At 42.6% G+C, this 27,748-nt stretch overlaps 1 protein-coding gene across 1 annotated transcript in view; it reads right to left on the bottom strand.

Moving 5' to 3' along the window:
- runx2b (RUNX family transcription factor 2b) overlaps nucleotides 1–23,928 on the bottom strand; it is a 39,913-nt gene extending 15,985 nt beyond the window's left edge. The window contains exons 1-5 of the mRNA XM_059356572.1: nucleotides 23,916–23,928; nucleotides 23,569–23,692; nucleotides 5,121–5,383; nucleotides 3,451–3,607; nucleotides 1,372–1,476 (exon numbers count right to left, since the gene is read on the bottom strand). Coding sequence (XP_059212555.1) covers nucleotides 1,372–1,476; nucleotides 3,451–3,607; nucleotides 5,121–5,383; nucleotides 23,569–23,626 — 583 coding nt within the window. The 5' untranslated portion in view covers nucleotides 23,627–23,692; nucleotides 23,916–23,928. The remainder of the gene's footprint in view (nucleotides 1–1,371; nucleotides 1,477–3,450; nucleotides 3,608–5,120; nucleotides 5,384–23,568; nucleotides 23,693–23,915) is intronic.
- Between the last annotated feature and the right edge of the window lie 3,820 nt (nucleotides 23,929–27,748).

Genomic DNA, 27,748 nt, shown 5'->3' with positions numbered 1-27,748 from the left:
CCATGAGATGAGAATATGTTTTTTTTATGAATAGGGAGGAGGGTTAGGGAAACAGCTGCATGCCAGACCAGTTGGCACTGACGGCTATAGTAAAGTTTTTTTTTCCTCCTCAGTTGTTTTTATATGGCCCATTAAAATGAGCTGATGCTAGCATTCTGCTACCCAGTGTACCCTCTCAGGAATATTCTGCCTCACTTTCTATTCCTAATCTTTCTCTCAGACTGTCACACGGTGGGTTGAGCTGCTTCCTCAGAGGTCAACTTAATTAAAAGTCTGTCGACTTCTAATTAACACAATGACAACCTTTTCCAGTAAAGGGAATTTTTTTTACTTGTTTTATTAGCCAATCACCACTTAAGCTAGGCATTTGCTGCCATTGGCTAAGGAAACAGTCAGCCACACCCACAGCTTAATTAAAGGGGCAATGAAGTTTAGTTTAGACCAAGCAGCAACCTCTATGCCTGAAGAATGAAGCCAATGCAGAAAAGCCTTGAAACCGTATTCTTTCTAATTGCCAGCAGGGGGCGACTCGACTTGTTGCAAAAAGAAGTCAGATTGTATGAAAATTGGAAAAGGACCCTACTTCTCAATTGATTTATTGCCCCCTTTCCTAACGAGTTAATGGTCTCAATTGCCAATTTCAAGCCTTCTTCAATACAGCACAATGTTTATTTTGTATAATATGGTCCTACTTAGTGAAAATAGATCATAAAGCAGTGTATGCTTTAGGTGGCTACCAGATCAACTTTGTCTGCATGTTTTCAGTCCATCAACGTTAAAAGGAACATTTGGTTGTTTAAAAAGGTTTTGTTCTGCATCCGGTTGGACTAAAGACACGATAAGGCCTGTTCATTTTGAATAATAGATGTTCCTTGCTAGCTAGCAGTAGCCTGAGCTGATAACAAAGCATCCATCAGGCTCCCAAGCCTTCCTGCACATGCTCTGGTTGCAAAAAAATGATATGGCGACAGACAAAATGCAAATCTTGAGGTTTCAAAACTGGAGTCCACAAAGCAGGTGACATCACAGCAGCAACAAACCATTACATTTATACATACATACATTTACTCCTCAGCCTGTTAAAACAGTTTCATTATAGTGTCTCCTGTGGCTCTGGAGGTGGCTTTGTAAAGTTATAGTAGTATCTAATTGAAAGATGGAAGGAGCTTAGCAACTAAATGTCAGGATATTTTGGCCTCTGCTTCTTCAATTTTTAATTATTTTTCTTGTGAATCCACAATGCTTTTAAGTACAACAATAAATTGCTGCTGTACCCGTTCAAAGCCAAATTAAAGGAAGTAGTGTTTTATTTGATGTGTGTGTGTAAGTATATTCCCGTATTGTACTGCATGTGCGTGCCTTTGTACTCACTCCTGGGCTCACGCGGTCCGTCCACAGTGACCTTTATGGCTCGGTGGTAAGTGGCCACTTGTGGTGGGTTGGTGAATACTGTGATTGTCAGCGTGAAGCTCTTGCCTGTGGTGACATCAAACAACATCAAATGACATACCATCTGCAGAGACAATGACCTGCATTCATCGCTAAACCATCCCCAAGTCACAAGTGTGGTTGTGATCACATAATAGCCAATACAAACTGGGAAGACTCGACTTTAAAAGGATTGACGACAGAAAATATTGGCTGTTTGAGAGGGTCTATTTAGGCTTTTTTGGCAGAGCCTAAATGGAAGATTGACTGGAGGAGCCAATATCTTGTTATCCAGACGTTCTCCCTGTCTAATGCAGTGTGAGTGGGCGAGAGGCATTTTAATAGTCACTTCCTTTCTCGATAATCCCCAGCAGTTGCTGCCTTGGGGTCGAGTGCGTGTGTGTGTTACTCCTATGTGCACGCATGAGGAACGCTATGAATCAGAGTGCAACAGCCAACTCAGCAGCAGCAGTAACGTCTGAGGTATGCAGACGCATCACGTAGCCATGGCTACGTGCAGGAAACAGGAAGTGGGGGGCAGGTTGCTGCAGCGACTCATCGGAGCAGCTGTCCATTCAGTTGCACCCACCTACCTCTCCTGCTCTGCACCATACTTCACTGTAAACATGCCTTTCGGGGAAGTGATGAGATGATTCGGGGAGATAGCAGAGCACAGATGCAACAGGTGTTCCACATACCTGATCTAAGTGCATGAGGGCGATCTATGATAAAGTGGGACGCGTAGAGCGTCACCTCCCTGCTTCCCAGCAATCACCGCTGCTATCATATGTTACCTGGGATCTAATTTGAGCTTACTGTCAAGGCAATCCTGCACACTGCTTTACTATTAACTCTAATGATGTTATCACAAGTATCTGGTTACTCTCTGAATTACCTACCCAATCTATCCTCGCTGTCATCGTACTGTGGCATCGTTTCAGCCCTGCCACTATCAATCCCTGTCCATCTCTGTTGGCTCTCTCTGCCTCTGTGTGCACGACTTTTAGCTATCTAACATCCTATCAGTTCGCTGTGCTTGTACTTATCTCAGGTATTCATTTCAGACACCTCGTAGTCTGATCTCCCCTGGCTCCTATGTCACTTCCTGTGACTAGATTCTGTGTCACATCTAAGGGACGCACGCAATATCTCCGAGGCAACAGGTCCAGCCACCATGCCTCCTATGCTCTGTATACTTTGTCAGGCCTCATTCTGACAGACTGCCACTGCTTCCTCACTTTTTGACAGCTACAACAGAGAAGAAAAGTCACTGGTGGAGCTGCTGACAGCGCTTATCACCATCAATTTATCGCAGGGAGATCACCGTCTGTGACACTTGCAGAAAAGAACAGTGTCTTAGAAAATATTTCCAGAATGTTAGGAGAGGGTGAGAGCACATCGGTGCCAAGTGTCTAACCGTAAATAAGATGATTAACAAGACGGTAAATGGTGCAAAGAGTTGCCTTGGCGATGCCAAACATTCAGGGAATGCTATTTGACCCAATAAGAGAGCGCCTCTGCCTCGCTGCCTAACTGCCTGAGGATATGTGCACAGTGATCAGCTGTGGGGCTGCAGCACCACCCAACATGTTTATAAGCCTCAACTGAGCCGGGTCATGTCAGGTGAGCATGAAGGAAATTATTTTTAAAAAAGACTTGTTTGTTGTTATCAGATGTCTTTATGCAGCTGATGCTGGACTCATCACACATCCCATCTTTGTCTAAAGCTTTGTTTCTTAAACTTAAGGACAAAGCAAAGCAGGAAACAGTTGGTTTAACAAATCTTTTTTGGACTCACCTGGGTTAAAAGATAAAAAATAAATCAGGGACCCGCATTTTAAAGAAACACGATTCACCACTCAGACTTAAGGAGACGGGCGGTGGGATTTCAGCCCGGACTTAGGGATCATTATGTGGTCGCCACGAAGGGAATGTGACCACTAATCCACACTACTGAACCTAATAGCTCCTAGTGAGTTGTAGTCCTGCACAGTGAAGAGTAGAGAGTGTTTCAGGCCTCACCTCTGCCACTGCGGCCCACGAAGCGAAGGTCATTGAAACGGGCTACTTGGTTCTTCATCACACCTGAGGCGTTCCGCAGCTCAGCGGAGTAGTTTTCATCGTTGCCCGCCATTACTGTGACAACGGTCCCATCAGGTATGTCTCCCAGTGCAACCACCTATTGGGGGGAATAAAAGTCAAAAGGCAGAAATTAGGGCCTGTTTTACAGGAATACACACATTTCACTCTCTCATGCTGTGACTCAAAATCAGTTAAATAAACTCCATCCACAACATGCTACAACATATTCTCTTCTGTTCATAATTATAGGGAATTTGAAAAAAAAAATGATTATAGAAAAAAATAGCTTCAGTTTAAAAACAAAAAGAGTGAAAGCTTATGCTCAGATTCACTGCTGAAAGATTTAATCGAGCTAATGTGACAAACTTGTTTTACATCATGCCATCTTCCCTGGAGTTATGTTGATAAATGGATTTAATATCACTTCACAAATGCAGTCTTTAAAACAAAAGCGGCGAGGCCTTGTGTTATCATTTAGATTGCTGGATACAGATAAAAGAGCATGAGCAGGCCCACAGAGTAGCAATAATTACAGAGCCGTAGTAATAAGAACGGTTAAATAACACATATATTTAAAAATGTGTCACATTTGAATTGGAGCCAAGGCTACAAATTTCCACTTTGGTGTTTCTTTGATCCATCCTTTAAATAATATCTGTCATGTAATTAATAGGGCCTTCCCTGTGAAATATCATGGGAGCAAAAAAATTGTCAAGGCTTCAAAAACGCCTGAAGAAACCATAAATGGATAAACAATTACTCTGTGCTGCATGTTGAAATATATTTTTCTGTAAAGTCAACATGTGAAGACTAATTACAGTAATTTTGTATAATCATTAAATTAGTGGTTATTATGGTGAATAATGTCGTTTTACCATTTTGTTGTATAGCTTTTATATTTTTAAAACATATGATAATTACTGCATAATAGAGAAAACTGTAATTAATCACCATGGAAACAAAGTCTTGTTTTTTAATTAATCACTTGCTGGGGGGGCTATTTAAGTGTGCCATTATTATTACGACAGTTTACTATATTAGCTGCTTATAGGCACACATAAAAATGTTTTTTTTGTTTGCTTGCAAAATATAAAAAGAAAAAAAGAATGAAAAAAATATGAATATGTGACTCCTTTCCCTCTTTTAGATCTAGATACATTTTGTCAAACCTTTACAATTTCTCTGGCCCTTTAAACATCATGCTTCCATGTGTTTTTTAATTTTCTAATTAATTCTGAATATATTTGGTTCTGAAAACACATAAAAAAAACTCACAGATGGCATTCATGCTCAACTAACAATTTTTGTAATTTGAAATAACAACATGGGCCTGCAACAGCATATTTTTCATAAACTGTGATAAATCTTGGCCATAAAATATAATACAGGGCATGAGGGAGGAGGATAAACACAACAATCCGACATTCACGGCACAAAATTAAAAAATAATTTACGCTGTATACAGATTGGGGTTTTAAATTAAAATGATGCATTGACTTTTTCTAAAAATCAATTTTTGCTTTAATTTAGCGGTTGTCTGTCTCGCAGCGACTCACATTGTGGTTGACTCTCCTTTTCGTTGAGCAGCACATCAGTGAGACGGGACTCACCTTAAAGGCGACAGGCAGCGTCTTGTTGCACCGCCAGTGGGAGGGCAGGACCGAGCACAGAAAGTTGGGGCTGTCGGTCCGGACCAGCTCGGCCGGGTGGTCGGCGATAATCTCGGCCATGCTGCGGTTTTCGTGGGGACGCAGTCTTGGCACCGCCGCCGCTGCGTCCGGCTGCCCGGCTGGAGAGCTCACATCGTTCATCTTCCCTGGGACCGGCTGGAGGCTATTGGACGGCGGACTGAACCTCCGACTGGCGCTGGGATCTACGGGAATTCGCATCACAACAGCGTTGATTATCAAAAAAGGCACCAAAGGCTCTCCAGCTCCTCTCTTTCTTTCTTTCCTTCTTTCTCTCTCACACACTCAGGGGGAAAGTCAGTGTGCGCCGCTGCTCGCCGAACCTCAGCGCGCCTGCCAATGGAAAATGGGACTTCGTGAGCGCACACCGCGTTTCAAAACTCTCTCCACTACAAACTTTAGTGGGCGCCTTCAAACAACATAAAATACTTCTCCGTCAAGAAAAACAACCCTTGAAAAGTTGATGATGTTTTAAATGACGAGCTCGTTTTTTCAAACTTCTCGAGGGAAGCGTCCATGCGCCATAACGCAGGCGTAGTTGCTCGTGAGTAGATATAAATAACATCAAATAAATGTCCGAGCGCGTAATGGGCTATACAATTACAAAAAAAGCAGGGGCTAAAATGGAACGGTCGACCCAGATGCTTAAAAAAAGTTTTTGTCTGTCTTCCTTTGCTGTAAAGTCAAAGCGCTGCTCCAGGTGCGTCATTGAAGTCTTTGTGCCAAACTGAAAGGCTCTCTGAAAGCCCGCAGGCGGTGAACACACACAAAAAAGTTTTCAAAGTCAAAGGAATAAGCTTTAACAATACTTAGATCTATTTATAACCCCGCGACGCCTGCAAATTGTAAACATTTTCCGTAAAGTCTCTCGCTGTGCCGCAGGTTTTGTATACAGGGTTAAAAAGGTTGATGAAGTTGAAAAAAAAATCATCGCCGGTGAGATGAAGGAGGCGGAAAATAGAATCCCGTTTTGTAGCCGTAAATGTGGTTAGTGTTTGGAGGCCGGGGTTTCCCGTGCTCAGGCTTTTTGTGGTTTATATAGCTCGAGCGCCCAGCAATTATTGCGCTGATGCGACTCCAACACGTGGTGTCTGGAGTCAGATCCATTCCCTCTGCCATAATCTATCACGCCTATATAGACGGCCGGACAGGTCTCAGTGTAATGTCTATACCTTCATGAAACACACATGTGGCGACGTTTCACGCCTTTCTCCGTATCACAGATAAAGAGTTTCACACCGCCTGCTGTACGTACCGACATGTTACCGCTCCCCCGGACCATCCGCGCGCTCCTAACTCTGGTGATGGTCATTTCCAGTCGCATGAGTCCATCAGTCCGTGTTGTGTTACCACTTTGTTCCGACAATGTGCGGCTTACTAGCGCGTTCAGAGAGCCGAGCCTGGGTGAGAAGTGAGTTCCACTCCATGAGGCAGGAGTGAGTGAGTCACCGGAGAGCGGTGAGTCAGGTAGAGGCGCAGGAGTAGAGTTTCACTCGGTCGCAGGGGAGAGCTGTTGTGCAGGTGTACAGGTATTCTACTATACACGACTTTAATGTATGTCCATCCACTCATGTGTCCGTTTCTTGTAAACTGAAGGCTCTGTTATAAATGCCTGATATGAAAAATCCAATTTGATAAGCTGATGTGTTTCACACAGCTTGTAAAATTATTATACAGCTACAATTTACAACTACACCACACATATAAATTGAACATAACAGCGCCAAAAGATGAGCATTTGGATCATTTCGACAATGCGTAATTATGCACAACATATCTGAAAATGACTAATGAATTAAATGCAATTAAGTACATTTGCTCAGTCACTGCACTGAGGTACATTGTAACCTGTACCTGTACTTTACTTTTATATTTCCATTTTTATTTTTCTACACCACTACATTTCAGAGGGAAATGTGATGCTTTTTACTACATCTGCAGGAAAAAAGCTGTCAAACAAATAAGGATTTTACATACAAACATATCATGAGTTTATAAAATATGATGCCTTGTTATCAATTAAACTACCCAGCAATATATAAAGTAATTCAAATTCGTTTTTCCTCACCAACTTTAAACATAAATTGCTACTTACACATTAATGCATGAGTAAAAATACTCCACTAACATAATATTTAATTGTCAAACACTCACAGGAGCCTTTCTCTGCTTTATGAGTCCTGAAGCATTTTTTTTGTGTAATATTTTTTAACGTGGGACCACAGTGTGGTATTTGTACTCATATTTAATAAAGGAGCTTATTATAACATAGCAAAATGAAGCGTGCAAAAATATTTAACTTGCAAATAACATTTTCCAAACTGAGGCAAAAACAAACAAACAGAAAAAATACACACTTTGATGAAATGTTATTTTAAAAAACATGAATGGTATCTTTACATGTATAGGAAATTACAGTTTCCCATTGCAAGTAAAAAAATCAGATCTAAGAAGACAAATAAAAATAATTTTATGCTTCTATTTTACTGCTGAAATGTGTTATATTTGAGGCTGGATGCTGCTTTTTTGCAGGCAGTTAGTGAGAAGGCCTGCTTGGCCTGCCCCTCTGTGTCTACTGTAGAGGGCATCATCTACCCTCTGTGAGACTCCGTATCTCAGCCGGCTCTCATCAGCCACCCCACCCTCTGCCCTGATTACCCATCAGTCTACCAACAAGTCCTTTTTGAGTGCCACATCACACAGCAGCATGTGTATTTGCCACTCTGTGTTCCTTTTTCCGTTGCTACCAAACAGGCTTTTATTGCAGAGAGTCTTTAAGACAAAGGCCTTTGATACTGCGGGCCTGTTTCAAAATAAAAGGGACTTCTGGGAGGCACAGCTGTCAGGTTATTTGGGCTTTTGCAGCTTGTTTTTATGCTGTAAAGTTGGATACAGTCTTATACATTTTATAATATAATAAGGTTTCTGTGCTGAGAGGGGAAAAAAAGCCTAAAGCTCTGTAAGTAACTTGAAATAACTTGACTTCTTGTGTTTCATAAGTATGTATGGACGTGGGTGTGCACATACATATATGTCTGTGAGTGTGTGTGTGTGTGTGAGGATGTGGGAGGGATATATATAAAGTCTGAAAGCATTGACATGCATCTGGCACCTCGTCATGTGGACGGCGAGGGAGAGAAGAAGAAAAAAAAAAAAGAGTGATTGAGTTACACTTCCCCTCCGTGTGCCCCAAACACCAGAAATATGGTTCACATTGTCCAACATTCTCAAAGATCAACTAACAATTCATGGATGGATAAATGTGAATAGTAGTAATTAAATCTGTAATAGTGATAAACATGGCCTTGCAGGAACCGTGGAGCCGGTTATTCCAACAGAGTTAAGTTTCAGCTCCGATAATATCATTTTTTCACCGCTGAATACATTTGGAGTAATGTGGAAAACATCCTTAATGTTGTAGTGGAATTTAATTTAGGAAATGTTAGGGATGAAATAATAACAACCACTGAGTCAATTTCATGGCACCAATTGAATCAGCCTAATTATTCATAATGCATGTGTGTTTTACGTTATTTTAAGTGAAATTTGAACTGGAATTTTATTTTGGACGTTTTAAACTGGAACTGTTATAAATTTTAAATCCCAATTTGATCAAGGCGCCCATTTTCAGGCCAGCTAATCACTCTTAAGTTTGGATTTTCTGCACCCTGTTATTGTCCCGTCAGAGGCAGCGGCAGGAAGAGTCTTTTGATTTCCCCAGCCTGATCCAAGGCCCCAAACGCCTCCCCCTTTTTATCCGGTGTAGTCGTGACTTAAACCCTGACAAGCATCGGCTCATCAAAGAGTGTTTGTCCCATCTGACTCCGCTTTGCCTCTCCGCTGTACGTCCAGCATCTGTCTTCCAGCTCCCTACAGGATACAACCCGCATTCATACAGTAAAGGCCTGTTGCCTGACTCTGTCATTCAGAGGTAGGGCGACCTCTGAGTTTGAAATCTGTTGTTTGAAGTCCTGGAGACGTGAAGGAGACACTAGAGAAGGCGTTAATGTGCCAGAAAACGCTGCTCAATCAAAAAATACCACTTCCCTGCTTTGGTGTTCTGGATTTATCCAGTGAAAAAATCAACTTCTGATTAAATATGAATGCTGTAACTTGCACTTTCAGGATATCTGACCTATCCTGCTAAGTATTAACAAACTTAATATGTATGTAGTAATGAATCTAGCATAAAGCTGTTCATTCAGTGCGGCTGCTGCTCGCCTGGTGCACAGCTGGATCGTCTCTCTCAGCTCTGGTATTATTCATCTACTGTGTTACACTGGCTTGGAGTCATTGCACAGTAGGAGAAGTCACTAACAGTGAAGAACCACAGTATACCACATTGAGCAGGATGTGCGTTTTATGATTTATGGTAATATTGTATTTCTGCCGCTCAGTTTCAATTATTTGTTTTCAATAAAAATCAAACTCAGCTGACACTCTTTGGCTAATTTTCCTGTCGAGATATCAAGCGTGCAATAAAAGTTTCTGTACTCATTCCCACTTGGAATGACAAAGACTGTGTGAACCGCTAATATGTACGCACACACGCTGTCTTTAATGTTGTCAGCAAACTAACCATGCAGAATCTCTCTCTTCCCTTGTCTGATTTTTCGCAACTGTTTGTCAGCATCATGACAGCTCTTTTGCAGAGACGCAAGCAAACAAACAAACAATAACAGGCCAATCTATCCTTACAATTGACATCTCATTTGGGAAAGATGACAGTACAAACGGAGCTCGATGTAGCACATTAATAGAAAAGTCATGCATTGGAATATGTAAATATTACACAAAAGTTTTGTCCGGTGACGTGGAATATATATAAAAGGCATGTCAAGTCCCCAATGGGGGCACAGGAGGAGTGGTGGATGACCCCGAAGTCAGAAGACCAGTGTTTGTGTTCTGTGTGTCCTGTTGGACGTTATGTACCAAAGTACAGTTTTTAACCCTAATCCTGTCCTTTTCTTTTTAAATGTAACCATGTCATTTTAGTGCCTAAACCTGACCAAGTGTCTCGGTTCCCATCCGTCTTTAAAACAGCCATCAGTCATTTTTGATAGGATATCATACACACTGCACTGCATATGTTTTCCTAGGAAACAATACGAAGCCCTTCATGAGAATTAACTGTCTTGTGCAACGGCTAAAGCAGGACACACCCGGCTCAAAGGGTTCATACACATGCATGCTCTTTTGTGTTTGACAATAACCATATATGTGACTATATAATATATATACAACACAAGAGAGCAACACTCTTCCTCTCTCCTTCTCCTTTTCACAAGCACATACTCTCATCATTCAAGAGGAAAAGTACAGCCACTTAAGACTCAGGATAAAGGCTCCATTTCACAGTGCTGCATTTTTCAAGACACTTAATTATAGCTTTCTAGAGGAGGGCTGTGACGAGGCCCAGGCTTTTTCAGCTCTAACGGGATGTTTCCATGTTTGGCAGGCCACCAGCCGACCAGTCTGCCAGCTAACCAATCAGCGAGCCCACCAGGCTAGGCAACAGAGCAGCCAAAGATTCAGTCTACTAGCCAATCAACCAAACCAACCAGGAGATCAGAAACGCGCCCACAAAACTAGCTTTCCGGTCACTTAGCTAGACCTGGTCTGGTAGTCAATTAGTAAACCAGCCAGCCATCAGAAGAGGATGACGACGGGCAGAAACTTTACTCCTCCTGACCTCATCGACACAAACCTCACCGACTCACATCCACACACTGAACCCAGATCACAGCTAAGCCCTTAATGACTGTTTGTCACCGAGCCCGTGACATCACCGTGAACTGTTAGGACGAGGACGGCACGTTCTGCGGTGTGTGTGCGTGTGTGTGTGTTCCCGAGCGACCATTTTCACAGAGTGTAATCCAAGTTTTGTATTAGACTTTGAGGTGGCTGGAGTGGGTGCAGAGTTTAATGTATTTATTTCACAGTGAGAAAGTGCGATACAGAAAAGAGGTTTGTCTGATATTTCAGTCTGTTCTGGAAATGGCAGAGAGCAGTATGGAAAGAGATGGAGACATGGAGGGGGCGGCTGCTCACTGCTTGTGGCAGGAGGGTAGAGGAGAGAAGGAGGGAGGAGGGGTATAAAGACAATTTCCTCTCTGCTCTTATTGCTCTGACTGTCTGCCGCCTACCGCCTTCATGGAGGTCCCTAATTGAGATCACTTGTACTTAAAAATAGGAACAAAAAAGGAACTTCTGTGGGCTGGGAGATGGAGAGGAGAAAATAAAGCAGTAATATGTGACGAAGGCTGCCATTAAAGAGTCCCAATGATAGATCAGAGCGACTGAGCTGAGAACTCGTTCTCTGTCTGCCAGGGAACCCTCAGATGTTGACGTGTCACACACCACCTGCTGTCACAGCGCTGCAACTGTGCATGTGCAAGAGTGTATTTGTAGGGTTCTCTGCGAGTGTGTGGGTGGGTGTGTGGCTCTTTGATGGGGTAGAGTGACAGTGCCCGGGGCTGAGGCCAGACATATGCCAAAGAGTGGGAGTTCAGTTTTTCCACTTTTGTATGCGAGTGTGTGTTACAGTTTGTCTTTACATAGCTGCAACAAAATATCTGTACAGTGATCAGGGATATTTGGCCGCCCCACTCTATGCAACCATTGTGTCATTAGCTATGCTATTATTAGCCCTTCACTTTAATTCAGCCGCTCCACCAATCAACCCCCCCCCGCCCCGAGCTGCCTTTCCCAGACTCAGTCCCAGAGTGTCCCTAAGGCGTGCTGGTTTTCCCTTCAAGGCATCTATCACTCAATCAGGTCTGATCGTGCTATTAATCAAACAATGAGCCCCCCTCCTCGGAGACCAGTTTGAAGGATTGGCTTGAAGGAAACGCAGCGTATCCAGGAGTGGTACCGCACCACGGCTGGGAACAGGAACCCTGTAAAGAGCGTTTTTCTTGGACCGAGACCCTCTGTAGGTGCTAAAGACAATACAGACACTCGGGCTAGGCCAACATTCCACTTTACACTTTTCCCTTCCTCTGTGTATTTCACTGGTCTACTTCCCCTCTGCAAACTAGCCGGCTAGTATCAAAATATTTATAGTACATCTGCAAGACATGCTGTTCTCATGTATCCAGGACCGTTTAGCCCTGTGTTCATTATGCGAGGTAAAACTAATACCAGATTTATAGGGGGAGATTTCTCTCTGTTCTCCCCTGTCCGTGTAGTGCGATTGAGGATGATTTATGTGAGGCGACGAGGCACAGGCCAGATAGATAGAGTGACTACACGGTGAGAGGCAAAACACGCAGCGGCCAGACTAGCACTCGCAGGGGGGCTATCGGCTATCACTCGCCCGTTTCCACTGCTCCTGTTTCGAGACTTGGAGGAAGGCAAGACAGGACGGGCAGCGGCTGGAGACGGGGAGGGAGAGGAAGGAGACAGGAGGTGAGGATGTATGTATGAATGGAGGAATGTCCAGGTGCACTGGGTCCAAATCGATATAAGGAGTTGTAGAGGAGGGCCAGATGGAACGGGGAAAAGTCTGTTATGGATGCTCAATTGCACACAGACATAAACATAGACGGTGCAAACCCACGGCATGAAATGTACCATATGCATTTTTTGTCTTGGAGCGTTTTAATGTGTCGAATATACTATCTGTTTTGCTTGGCCATCGTCACACACTGGGTATCGTGGATATCACTGACAGTCAGTGAGCCCAAACTGAAAGTCCTGGCTCTGCTGCTTAATTTCTGGGGGGTAATCAACATCAAAACTGTCAGTCAGTATGTCCAGCACTGAGGCAACAGCCAATCAGATAAACAGGAAATGAAAAAGCCGTACTGGGCAGTCACCGCACGCAGCCACAGCACCGGGCGTGCATCGAGCAACAGCGCTCAACATCCGAGGGTTTGGACCTCGCTCTCCTTTTCTTTTTTCTTTTTTTTTTTCCCGATCTCTTCCTGATCACAGTCCAGTTCAGAGCGGCTCCAAAAACACTGAGCATGAACTCTGCAACCTGGAACCAAACATACTAGATCCAATTCCAAACCATTTAGACGTCAAAATGGCCCCGGGAAGCCTCGGTCTGTGAGAAAGACGTTGAGAGGCCTCACTTGTAGCATCTGATGCTCCGTGTGCCGAATGAGTTAACAAATTAAGTTGAGAGTGTCACCGCTGATGCAGCACACTCAGAGATGTGCCTTTACTGAAAACTTCAGCCTGTAATTACGCTGAGCCTATTAAGCTACTGGTCAGAAATGACTCACAACAAGGTGGGGGTGGAGAGGGGGAGAAAAAGAAGGGTGGATGGAGTTCACTTTCATAGCTTCCAGCCTGAGATGTCCTCAGACAAAATCAATTCCAGTCATCTTTGGAAAAGTGGGTTCAGTGAAAGAAAACATCATGAACGTTTGGGGGAAAACATGATTTCACAGAAGATAAATGACTATTGTGCGATTATGTGACCTATGACCCTGTATTTTCCACACACACTCTGAAGTTGCCAGTTATTCCAGGACAGGGCCTTTTCATGTCGTGTCTGCTCTGCCCCTAGCTGAGACTCAGATGACGCCAGCTTTATCACGCCTAAATCGAGTCCTGAGCAGGGAGACTCATTGCCTGCTGGGTCCCACGGGGAACATCAATTTTGTTGTGAAATGCTGTCCTTCAAACACAATCTATTCTGTGGTGCTGCATTATAGCAAAGCTGAGAATTTGAACGTCACTCATATAAAAAAAATCCCTCTTTGGCAACAGAGTTGTTGGGATGTGGTCTCGGGATGACAATTAAATTGTCCGCTTGGAATATACTGTCACTCTGGAAGTGTGAGATTTACGGCAGATAATTTTCACGAGAACTGATCATCCTAAATGTTTTAACTGGATTTTATGGCGTCATAGATCACTCTTGATATGTTCTTGTGTCCTCAAGGGACTGAAAACTGTCCCCAGTAGTTGCAGAACTCATTTACAGACAATTAAAGAAGCTCTAAACAATCCAAACTCCTTTCACTGAGCTATTGGTGAAAAAATTCTTCTCCCAAACTCCTGGAACTTTTCTGCAAATATTTGAGACTTTACAAACCACAAAAGCATTATCAATCAACTCTCTGAACACATCTTTCTGTCAAAGCAAAGCATAAATAAAACCTTTAAAAAAAAAAATATATATATATATATATATATATATGTGTGTGTGTGTGTGTGTGTGTGTGTGTATACAGGGTTAAAAGCTGTAAACTTGTGTTTACATTGCAAGGGACTCTGTTTCATTAGTAATTGCCTCACACTGTGAGCCTGATTATTGGGTAATATTTATGACAGGCCCTGAGGGGCTGCTTCCCTCTCAGTCTCTCTTATGTCTATAAAATCTTTTACTCTTGGCTCAACTGTAGCGCAGACAAGGTCCCATTAGAACCTGATTGTATATGTGCGTTTAAAGTGTGCCTTTAATGTGCACAGGTCATGTGCTTATGTTCGCATATGCATGTGATGTGGGTGTGTATGCACAGTATGTGTGTAGCAGTAAATGGGCTGGCACTGAGACTTTGGTTAACCGGACTATAATTTGGAGGCCCAGTGAAGACTCCCAGCAGCCTCTCACTGTTTGTTTACCAGAGAGACCGACTCTACTGTTTCTGCTGCATCTGCAGGGTCCTGCAGGAAAAGGGCGTGTGTATGTGTCTGGCTGTGTGTGTGTGTGTGTGCGTGTGTAGGTGTAATTGTGTGTGTAATGCAGTATTCATGTGAAAGTGACCTTTTGTACAATATGTAAAGATAAATTTGTCTGCAGCACTGTGAACACCATTTGGACTATACTTTTCCTTAAAGCAACAGATTTTCTAATGCACTTCTTTTTTAAGGAACCAATGCTTCCAATTAAGCTAAAGAACTCTGACATCCCTCATTTTTCTTTCCCCTCCTACACCTTTAACCAGCAGTAAATCAAGGCTACAGTACACACACACCACCCTTTCTATCCTGAAATGGTAGCTTTGTCATAAATAAGAAAACAAAAAGAGCTCAACTTCACAAAAAAACACCCTCACATTAAAAAGTGTTTGTCAGCAAAAAATGACTGCTATTTTTGTTTGTGCCGAGAGTAATTCTCCTGAGACTAAACTGCGCGTTTTCTGTCCCAACTGGGCTTTTTCTTTTTTTCTTTTTCCCCCCCAATCCTCCTCCCAAGCAGGAATAAAAAGAAAACAATGCAATTCAAAAGACCGGAGCTCCCAGCCTGTCATTTAGCTGGAACTTTGAATTGTCTTTGCTCTGCGTGAGCTGTTTTCTTTCACTCACACTCACACACACACAAGACAGAATTGTTGCAGCATCCTAAAATTCCATCACGAGAGAGGAAGAAAGACAGAGGAGGAGGAGAGGAACTTTCAAAATATCACTCTAATAAAATATTCCTGCTCCTCTGGGATCCTCCTTTGCTCATTCAGCATCAGGAGAAGTGAAGTGGAAAACGCCTGTTATTGGTCTCCGTCCAAAAAGGAGAAAGAGAGAAAAGAGAGAGACCTATTTCCTTTGGGGAAAGACAGAAAATAGAATGAGCAGCGCAACAGTTGACGGAAAACTTTTAACTGCGACAACAAAAATGAACTACAGAGGACTGTAAGAGGGCAGCTGTCTGGGTGAGTGACAGGATTCAACTCCAGACTGAAAGCTGCTCCAGTGGGGATCAGACGGCGTGGATGTATATAGGCTTTGATCATGCAGAGCTGCTTGTCGCAGCGCTATGATTGGATTGAATATGTGTAAACTGGAACAGCTCGCGGATCAACATAAAACACACCAGCTACAAGTTCTCAAAAGATGCCAGCCTCAGTCAGCGGAGAGAGCTTTGAAACAACCTGAAATGTAACGTAGGGGATTTTGCAGTTTTGTAACACTGCTGTACAAGCAGAAATTGTTCGAAACTTTTCTTTTTTTCCACAGCAGGAGTCATGCAGAATTCTGAAAATCTGCAGTAAAGTTGTAAGACAGAAAACCTAACTGGTAACACTTTATTTTAGCCCCCCACTGTAGCCTTTATAAGCAGTATATTAACAGTTAATGAACAAGTTATATCACACTACAATGTCATTTTTCACAGATAAAAGGACATTTAAAGAGCCTTTAATGTGTTTAAAGCAACAGTTAACACAAATAATATATAAAATAACACAAATGTGATCATCTAAAATCTATCTTTATCTGAAATATTTGTCTTCTGTATTTATTAATCATCTTTATTATATTTATCAATAATCTGCTATTACCTTCGCCAAGGAGATTATGTTTTCGGTTTGGTTTGTTTGTCAGCAGGATTACGGAATAACTGGCCCGATTTTCATGAAACTTTGAGGAAAGAGTGCAGCAGGGACAAAGGAAGAACTGATTAAATTCTGTGGCCGATCCGAATCATGGGCGGATACTCAAATTATTACACTTTCGTTAATATTGCAGGGCATGGCCTTAATGAAAAGCCTACACTCCGAGTGCCTTTCCAGTTTTTAATATCTTTATAAATTAAGTTATAATTTATTCAGAAATGCTCTTGGCCTCCTGATCACTCTGGTTCAGTCAGCCTTCAGTGTTGAATTGAACCCTGTCATACTCGGTGGGTATTTATTTACAAAATCTTCTCCTTCACTATCCGTGACAAAAGGAAGCTTTTTGGAAGGAGCTATAATCGTTAAAAAATACATGAATAAAGACTTAAATGTCCTAATATCTGCGTACAACTACACTATAGTGAGTTATAAACTATTTATCTATTTAAGTTTAACAGGATATAAATGCTAAATCGGAGGGTTAAGCCTCTTACATTTCAGGCTGTTCCAATGAACAGTTTGTAATTATTCCAACGAAAAGTAATGCAGTGAATTATGGCACTATTCCAAAAAATGTAGCTCGTTTACGTAGCATACAAACCGAGGACACATTAAGGATGAGAACCGTTAACGTTATTTCAACAGAAATCCTACAAACCCTTTAATCAGCGTGTGCGTACACTTTTAAATTCTTAATCTGAATTGTCTGCATGTTTGTTTCCCCCCTTTCTTTCTCCCCCTCTCTCTCTCTGGAGGCCACTTTACAAATGAGCGCTACCATTTCTAGCTTCCCTCTTCTCCCCAGAGACTCGTCAATATCAGCTACACACACTATTCAAAGTTCAAAGACAAGCATCCCACTACACACACCTACACAAACTCTCCTGGCCCCTTCTGTGTCTCCAGGGCATATTTAATTTCAGTGTCTATGCACACATTTGATCATGTCTCCATACACACGTGTGTGTGCGTGTGTGTGTGTGTGTGTGTGTGTGTAGCACAGGTGGTACGGTGCTGGTGACTCTGCTCTGATTATTGCGGTGACCAAAGCATCGCCGCCTCGTCACGTTTGTCATCGCCTTGTTCCTGAAAGCGTGGGTGGGAGGGGAAGGAAGGAGGGTGGACATAAGGGGAAGGAGGAAGGAAAGGGAAGAAGGGAGAAGAGGAGGGTGGATGATGGTAAATGGCCACCCCCGCGGTGCCATATGGGAGGTGGTTAGAAAGAGTCAGTCTTGTGTTGCTCTTACTGTATGCCTCATGAGTGCAAACCGATCCTTTCCTTTGTATCATCTCTCTGTCTCACTTACTCTTTTTCTCCCTTTTAATGTTTCTTTCTCACACTCACATTTTCTCACTTTTTATCCCTCACTCTCACATGAAAGAATAAACATGGAGCCCCTCTCCTCCACACACACACACACACACAGGTCTTCAGAGTTGTCAGGCCACCATTAAAAGGCTTGCGTGGGCGTTGCCGAGTGGGTGGGCACTCTGATTTTCAGGTGTATTTGATCTGTTGTGTTCACACCTCGGCGCTGGCAGGGGGCCCACTGTGTGGGCAGGTAATTTGAGCAAATTAGGAGATGGGGCCTGTGTGTTATTAATGACACCCCACACCCTCCACTGCACGTTCACCTATTGTTCCCTCCTCTGCACGCACCTTTCTTTTCTTCCGCTCAGAGTCCCCCGGTCCCATCTGTGCCTCCTGCTCAACACCCACCCTCAGCCCCTCTGAAGGAGCAGTGTGTGGAATGCGCGCACACACACACACACACACACACACACGGTGCACATGGGACGGGGGCGGCAGGAGGGGGGATTGGTTCCAGGTGCCAGTTTGAGTGAGAGCATTAATCAAGCAGACAGATCTTCCTGTCACAGACACCTTCAGCTCACACACACACACACACACACACACACACACACACACTGTACACTGAACATTTATACACTCTTTACAGTACTATGCTTTCACAATACTTACAACAAACCCCACTGTCATTACTTCACAACATTGCTTCATAACAAACTCCCATTTAAAAATACAGAATTTCTCCACAAGTGTTTTTTAAACGCGTGCTGAGTGACAAATCACTACGACTGGTGAGAAAGTGAGCGCTGATACCAACGTCTGAAGACACGTTGTAACAAGGTGTACTTATCCCCTCAGACAGCCTCACTGATCTGCTGCCAAGCTATTGATCACAGTCAGAGCTCGCTGCAGCTCTTTGATGCTCCTTTACTCATCTTGTTTCACCTTCTCCTTGAAAACGTAAGCAGAATCCAACCCTTCTGTGTTTACTCTTTACAGTATAGGTGTTACCTGACATAAATAATCAGAATTTCCTCAAAAATATGGCTAACACGTCCAACCTGTGCTGCTCTTTTCATGACCTGCTGGTAAGTAGGTTTATATTTTGGGGAGTTTGGCCTGAGTCAGAGGGGATACCGCATTCCTTTAAGATTAAACTAACAAGGGGAAAAACCTGCCCTTTTCTCCGACGTGGGGCAGAACAGGTAAGGCCTTGTGTAGGTGCTGCGGCCGCGCTCTCACTCACATCGTTACAGGCTGAACCCAAACATCCAAGAGGGCTCGACACTCCATATTTCCCCCTTATAGAAACACGGAGCGTGGTTGCGAAGCCGCCTGGGTACGTTTCGCAGGAAAGTGAAGGGGGGGTACGCTAAACAATGCTGTTCAGGTTTCCTGTGGTTTGCTGTATCAGCTCTACTTGAAGCCATCTTCTGACTGAAATAACTCAAATAAAACATGGGAGAGAGAAAAGAGAGGACATGAAACAGAAAGAGCTATATGATTCTGGGTTATAATACTGGTGTTCTGTTTCATTAGGGTGAAACGGTTCCAAGATAGACCAATTTTCAAAGTGTTAGGTAGTTACTTCCTCTCTGAGGGCTTATATCGGATAACGGTAATTCGCCCAGCGTGATGCAATTGAAATGGATGAAGGGCTGCAGGATCTTGTTAAGTGTGAAAATAGCACAGCGCTGCATTAAAAGCCCCACTGGCTAACGCAATGGCATTAAACTACCTGGTAATTATGGTGCATTCAAAAATCATAGCTTTGCGTACTGCAGTACAAGTTTGCAGAGCTGTCCAAAAAACACACACCAATTTGGCACGTAGCTAGAGTAAACACAGCAAAGATATTAAACGTTTGCATTGATTTATGAGAAATAAAGCAGAGATGTTAGCGCTCATAGGCTTTATCGCTCCTACGGGAAAATTATCTTTAATCAACACTTTAAATAGGCAGAAACCTGCAGTAAGCACAGTCAACTGGCAGGGTGCCTTATCATAATAGTGTAATTACCCCCCAGCTACTGAATATGGGGATAAAAGAAGGGATAACACACAGTGCCTTGTGAGTATTTACACTGAACTCTTAGTTTGTTGTTGCAGTCTCCATATTACAGGAGTGAATGTTAACTCACTCTGCAGTAAGACTCCTTTTCTCCCATGTTTCAATAACTCCTCGTTGCTTCATTTGGAAGGAGGAGGAGCAGATATTGTTCATGTCTCCGAGTTGTTCTGGACGAGACTACAAAGTGCAGCAAAGGAGACAGAAAAAAGCCTCACAATCCAGTTTTCTGGGAATATGTTGTACTCATTTTCATTAATTTAATGTGTATCTTTTTAACATCATTTCATGGGTACAAATTTGCTCTATGGCCATGTGAATACCTTTACAAATGAAAAGAAAAACAACTTTCTCCTCAAGTCTAACATCAACAGTCATTCAAATCACAGTGTTCCCATGACGCTCTCATTTAGACCTTAATAACTGCCTACAGCCTATTTAGGGCCATAATCAACCCACCATTCACTGTTGGTACATTTGAGAGAAAATACAGAGCAATTAATCTATCTTTGATTAAACACTGATCACATTAACACGCTGCACCTCTGATTACCCTGAGGAATTATGTAGACTAATGTGAACCTCCAGCACTAATAAGTCCTAATAGCTGTTGCAGCACGCAAACACACACACAGCACCATTTTACTCCATCAATATGACCCTGCTGGGATTAAATAACATGTTTGCCTCAGAGGTACAATTAAGCATTGCTAAATAGAGTTCCTTTGAGCCTGGAGTTAAGGGAAGAGTCTTCTCTGCACAGTAGCAGCCAGTGAAGCGCTCAGATTTTTCCCCCCTGGCTTTTTCAAATTACCTATTGATGAGTGGGCTTCACGTCTCTCCCTGGCTGAGGGGTGGAGGAGGAGGGAGGATGTCTGGTTCACTTTTAAGATGTCTCCAAGAAGCAGGCCTGTGGTTAGATCTAAGGCAACACTTATGCAACAGAAGCTGCCTTTCTCAAATACATATACGGTTTCCCTGCAAATTATCTGAGATTTTCTTTGGGGAAAGTTTTCCGCCCGGAGTCTTCAGATATTTACCCGCTTTGCTTTTGATCGTGTTGATTTGGGTCCGTCTGTGTAAGCACTTTTTTTTTTCTTACAACCTTACTGAACGATAATTGCTCCCATGACTTAATTGTCTATATGTAATTAAGTTTGTAATAGAGAAAATAGGCACTTAAATGTTCCCCAGAGAGGGATGGTGGTTGAGTGGGTGCCACACATGTTGAACATTATTCTGCCCTCCTCATCTGATCTGCCAGTCTCAAGAGTTATAAAAAATGTATTTGAGGCAATTAAATGAAAATTGCTGTGATGTAAATGCCAAGACAAATTTTAATGAGCCCCCTTCTCTCAATTTGGAATATTTGCCTGCTCCCTCAAGTCGGCTCGATTTATCGCTGGGAATGTACACTCAGACCTAAATTAAAAATGTCCTTAAATACAAATCTACAGACGGGATGGAGTAATGTGGCTTTCTAAGTAACAAAACATATTTTGTAACTTGTGTTCTCATAAAACTGGCTGACGCCGGACAAAATGATCCAGGAGAAACATTGGAGCAGGAGAAGTTGAAGAAATAATAAAAATCAACAAAAAGGCAACACTTGAGCTCAGTTAAATCGTGTTTTTGTCCTCCAAATTGATTCAAGTTGTGAAGAAAAGACACTTAATCCTTTAATCTCAAAATAAAGATGAACAGAAATAAATTTATGCATTAAAATCTGAGCTCTATGTAGTCAATTTTATTTTGAATTTCATCCTCTTTCAGTTTCATGAATACTCTAAATCAAAGTCAACTTCATTCAAACTCAGATCCTGTTTTTGTCAGACTAAAACAAAAATGTTTACAGCGCCAATCCTAATTTTCACCAGTTTTGATACACTACAGAACACTACATTTATTTATTTTTAAATCATAAACACAACAGAAAACGCTGGTGGTCTTGCAAAATCACATTATGCTGTCAAGGGGGCTTTTTGTGGTTGCACTGACAGATTTACTACCCAGATGTTCATAAACAGGGGCAACATCAATGAGCCGCAGCACTGTATCAATCAACAATACTTTATATGAGAGAATTGATCAGTGATTATCAGTCCTCTGAGTCTCTCCACCTGAACATCTGTACACATCTGCTCCTCTCTCCCTCTGCTGCAGCATGCTTTCAATTTCCTGCAGCGCCGCTCCTCTCCTCTCACGCTCCCGCGCTGCGACCCCAGAGACACGCCGAGAGGTCAGGGGGTTAACATGGTAATAGGTGGTGGTGATTGGTAGAAGACGCTCACTCTCTCCCGGCTTTCAGAGTGTATTAGGAGCCACCCTGCTTCTGTGCGGAGCAGGAGCCCAGAACAGCTGTGTCTGACCACGGAGCGACTTCTTAAAAACATCTTTTAAACATTTGATTTGGACAGAGAAGCGGAGGCTATGGACCGGAGCGGAGAAGAAGGGGAGGGGGGGATCTATTAAACTGTCTATTCCCTGTGTCGCACGGGGAATGGAAATGTTTGTTTAAATTTGAAAATTCATCTGGTAAACCTAAAACATCATTTATTTTGCTGATTAAATTAGATTGTGTAAAGAAGCTGTCACAATAGAATACAGCAAACCCAAAACAGAGGCCGCAAACTGGAGCATGTGAGTTGGCCTTCACAGGTAATTGAAAATCATAAAGTTGACACTGCTACTGTTCACACATCTTGAGTTCTTTGTGGACTTATTTCCTATAGATCCACTTTGGGATCCAAGCCGGATCTTGAATATATGATTGGACAAATAAAAAATAGATAGAAACGAAGAATAAATTGCATTTAACTGTTCAGTTCTTTGAAAACAAATATTTTCATGGGAATAAAACATAAATCAGGAGTTTATTATACATAAATAAACATACTTTTATCTTTTTAGTTATTTGAGTTAAAGCAATAAGTCAGAGTTAATTGATTTTGTGTTCAAATTAATTATCCCAGCACAAACTCATATCATGGGAGTTGACATGGAGTAACTTCTCACACAAAGTGGATTTATGTCTGTCGATTAAAGGCTCCCTGGAGGCTGCAGAAATCGACACTGATTAATTAATGACAGCAGCACCACTGAACAATTTCAGGAAGCGATTACAGACCTTTCTTGGCAAACTAATCAATACTTCTTCCCTCCACACAACAGAGACACCCAACACACACAATCCAGTAATCCCCACATCTTGTTTCAATGCTCAACTGTAAACTCTCTTGTGCAGCGTCTGTTTACGTTTGTCAAAAATATCACCCATGCTTTTGTTTTTGGTTCCGCAATGCCATCGCTTTGTAAATCTAAGGGTATGTTGCACAAACATGTCATCTTCCTCTTTCAGAAATATTTATAAACATCACGTAGAGTAAATACTGGAATCTTTAAATGCAGTGAGGTTTTTTTTTTTCGTATTCGCGCACCACAAAAAGCCTTGATGATAGTTGGGTCTTTCTTCCACCACAAAAGCTTGGACCTTGATACCAGGGTCCTCATTGACCTCGGCTGATCCCCCCCTCCACTCATCTGGACCCACATCCTTCAGTCTGATCCAAGATCCTTACCCCTTTACCCAAACCCCTCAATTCCTCTATCCAAACCTCAACACTTGACCCCAAGTCCTCCCCGTGACCCGAGCCCCTAGAACCCAACTCCAGACACAACAGCAAGCAGCGAAGCAGTACTCACCCCAGAAGAAGTTTTGTTGACATGGTGTCACTGTGCTGAAAAGGCTGTTAGATGCCATAGCTGCCTCTGGTTGCAGCAAGCCCCACTTTTGTTCCTCTGTGGTTTCCGTGACCCTTGACACGTCCTAAACCAAGAGCACGCAGCGTGTCATGAAGAAAAAAAAATGGAAAAGCCATCCACAAGACATGCTTTTACGTATCAACTATTTGGATGACCACAAGTAACAACCAGGTCTGGTTTTATAGAGCAAAAAAAAAAAAAAATTGCAGAGGCAAATATCGCTTTTGCGGATAGATCAGATGGTGTCGGACTTGCTTGCTTGGCGAGTGTGGTTGGAACGTACTTACTCGCTTAGCGCCGTCCTTGTGACTGGTGCTGGCCCGCGACGATTAACCATTTACACTCCAGGTCGCCCTCAAACACCAACCCCGAGCCGCACGTCTGTGGTTCTGTGGTTGTTTGGGAGGCGAGCAGAGCCCTCACACAACCCAAAAGGCACCAGCTTTAAAACTCGTCTCTTTCCTGCCCTCCATGTGCCGTCACTGGAGAGCCTGGGTCACATGCCCTCTGACGTCATCACGGCACGGCAGTTGAGTGGGACAGCCTACCGTTGTGGCTTTCTTCCCTCTCCTCTCCTCTTCCCCCGGACTTTTTTCTCTCCTCTCTGGCTCCCCTCCTTCTCTCTCCTTACGCGTGGTTCGGCAGCGTTTCCAGGCTCTCTGGGGGATCGGGGTCTGACGCTCCCATGAGTCAGGAGGCTTCAGTGGGGGCAGCTTGTTCAACCGCCCATGCCTCCTCAGCATATGGGGAACAGCGCTCTCTCTGCTCTGCTCTCCCTTCACTCTTTCATCCCCCTCCTTCTGTGTCTCTCTCTGACTCTGCTGCTCCTTCCCTCAACTCCTTTAACAGGCTGCTGTGCTGCTCCTGTCTGCCTCTGAGCAGGGAGAGCTGAGCTTGGTAAGATTTGAGGGTGTGAGTGAGGAGCGAATGGCTGGCTGGCTGGCGGTGTGAGACTGGGTGTGTGTTTGTCTACATGTGCAGCAGAGAGAATGGAGAAAGAGAGAGACAGATAGGCTGGGTGAGTGTGTGTGTGAAGAGAAAGTGTGAAGCGGCTTGTTTTCAGTGCGACAGCAGCTTCAGTGTCACTTTTGCAGCTTTTTTTCTCCAGTTTCGCACTCTTTATGTGACTGTGTCATGCTATTGTGTCTTTCTGTAATAACTGTGTGCATGCGAGCCTGTACTGACCTTTAATTGGCTCTCATAGCAGCGACAGACGGGGGCGATTCCTGTAAGAGGCCGTAAATCACGGCCACCTGTCTCCTCTGTGAAAGAGATGCCTTCTCACAGCCTCGCTAACACTCACAGACACACACACACACTCACACTTTAACACAGACACTGTGCAAGGATGGCCCTGCCAACATGTAGTGCAGCACAGGCAGCTCATGACAATCAACGGTGAATCACCAACCTCGACACACACACACACACACACACACAGATTCCCACACATGCAGCACACACCCTCACGCGTCACGGCTTGTCTTTGATCAGCGATGAGAGGTGTTTGTCTCAACAGATCAAAAACACAGACAGGGTGTTAGTACAGAAGCGCAGGAATGTGTGGAATGAAGCAGTCAGGTTCCAAAGTGTTTGAGTGTATCAGAAATCATGTCACTGGCCGGTGGGCACGTATGACTAAGCAGAAAATGGTTCAGTGCCTTGGGCAATTTTCTTATGATTTGTTATTGCAAGTGGAAACTACCTTTTAATCAGTCATTTGCATAAATCTATCAGTGCTGTTTCATCTTAGCCTGTAATCCAAATGGCTGGGCCTTCCAAATAAAGTTTTATGCGTCACAGGTATCCAGATAACCCTCTCCGATATTGGAACAGAGGTGGATCTTAATTTTGTTTCTGTTGCTCACAGAAGGAGAAGAAAAATATCTACACAGAAGTATTCCCCAACAAAGTGATTGGTCTCATTATTTGTATGTGGAAAGAAGAAGTGGCAATTGTTTACTCTGAAAGCTGTTACCTCAGGCAAATGTTTCACTTTCTAACTTAATATTCATTGGTAATGCAATATTTTTTACTTTCAAAGCATGACATTGAATTAACAATGGAATATGATAAATTAGGAAATATATTTCCACATCATCTTACTTTACTTTTTGAGCACAAAGTACACCCTTAGTACACAGTCCTCACTGTGAACAGTTTTCATTGGAACTGCTTTCTATCGAATAAAAAGTCTCAGAGAAAACTGTTCACACAGGGTTCAGATTATGTCAGCTTCTTAAATGTATTTCTTTCTTTCTGTGATTGTCACAAATAAACTAACTTTGACCTGTATTGTATTGGATGGCAGCAGAAATCTCAGAGAGCTTTTTGCAAAGATAGATACATGAGGTAAGTGATAGAAACGTTTTTTGTAGTCTAGTGTTTGAACTGTTAAAATTGATACATAATGAAAACAAGCAGAACTAGAAGGGCACAGACCTTCTGCCAAGGCCATGCCCTACCTTGAAATTTAATTAAAGTGTTAAACAATTAATGTAACTGCCCTGTGAATTGGATCCACTCCAAGATTTAATGAGTTTTTACTTGGCTGATGCTACACATTTTTATGTAATCCTTTAAACTGACAAACAAACCAGAAATATAACCTCCTTGGTGGAGGTAATAGTGGCATTGTCTGGGAGCATTTTTTTGACATTAATTAAAAATGTATAAAATGTACATTTGAATTCAATCAATCCATCAAAGTCAATGAGTAGATTAATATCTCCTGTTTTAACACACTTAGGTGAGATGAAAAAAATCTAGTTAAAATATGAATAATTAAATCATCTGTCTGAGTAATTAAACAGTATCAATGCTGAAACTAATCATGCAATGATGCCCTTATTTATTTCAAATCATGACCTTAATATAGTGTTAGAAAAAAAAGGGGAATAAATATGTCAAATACGAAATACAAACAATCCCCACAAATTCCAAAGTCTTTGCCACTAACCTTATTTTTGTGCAGTGAAACATTTTCCTTGGCTCGCTGCTTTGTAAATATTTGCTGTCTAAAACAAGAACATGCCTCTTGAGTTGCAGCGTATGTTACAGAATCCTTCGGGAAAGCCAATCACAGAACGTACACGGTACAGATTTCCAGTCATAGATTTAATCGATCATGTCACCCGTGCAGTTTACCTTGATGCTAAATATACCATTCAACAACAGTCTTGCTTAATAATTGTTAGATTATATGTTTTGGATCACCGGTGTAACAGCAAAGTCAGTCTGTACATAAGGATTAGTTTGCTACTTGATACTTGAAGAATAATATTTCAGGTCATGTATAAACATTTTTAAAGTTATTGCGAGTGGATGCTTTGCTGTCAGAAGCATTAAACTTTAGGACAGAGTGCAGCACCGCTGTGAGTTCTGCTCAGCCACAATAAATTACACGCAGTTTGATGGGAATATAATTTGCACATCATGATTGAATCTAAAATACTGAATGAAAAATAAATGTCAAACCCAACTCACGTGGCAGGAAACATAACTTCTTGGGTGGCATGGCATGTGATAAACAACCTTGATGGTGAAAATGTGAACTATGATGATGTTGTCGTCTCAGATATCTCTGCATGAATTCTTCACGAACTGCGAGGGTTGAAACTGCGAGGAAAGGGTGATGTTTTTCCCCCTGATACGGTAACAAAGTTTAGTTAAAGGCAGCCAAACATTGTTTTACGTGCCCAACTTTGGGTCAGGTCAGCGGTTCACCCACCTTAAGAAAACCACAACAAACCGTTTCCCTCACCAAGACCTTGACCACAACCTCTGCTCGTGTCTATTAGCGAAATTTAACTCAGCTCACCCCTGATCTAACCGAGAAAACATGCAAATTAAAGGTTCTGTTTTCAAAAGTATAATGTTTTGGGGACATTTGGCAAATAAACACTTTGGATGAAAAGATATTTATCGAATTGATTCTGGCCTGATTGGAGGGATTTTAGCCATTGTATTGTTAAAGGAGCCAGTTATTTGGAGTTCATGTGAGTGTTTTAATGGATTTAACATATCTAATCAGACTGTATATGTATAGAAGCAGTGCAAAGAGTGCTGCCAGCTTGTCTTTATTTTGCTGCACAGACAATTTTATAATATATGTACTCCT

The sequence above is a fragment of the Centropristis striata genome, chromosome 18 (assembly GCF_030273125.1).
Source record: "Centropristis striata isolate RG_2023a ecotype Rhode Island chromosome 18, C.striata_1.0, whole genome shotgun sequence".
NCBI lineage: Eukaryota > Metazoa > Chordata > Actinopteri > Perciformes > Serranidae > Centropristis > Centropristis striata.
The sequence above is the reverse complement of the archived record's forward strand: the minus strand, read 5'-3'. Positions and strand labels throughout refer to the sequence as shown.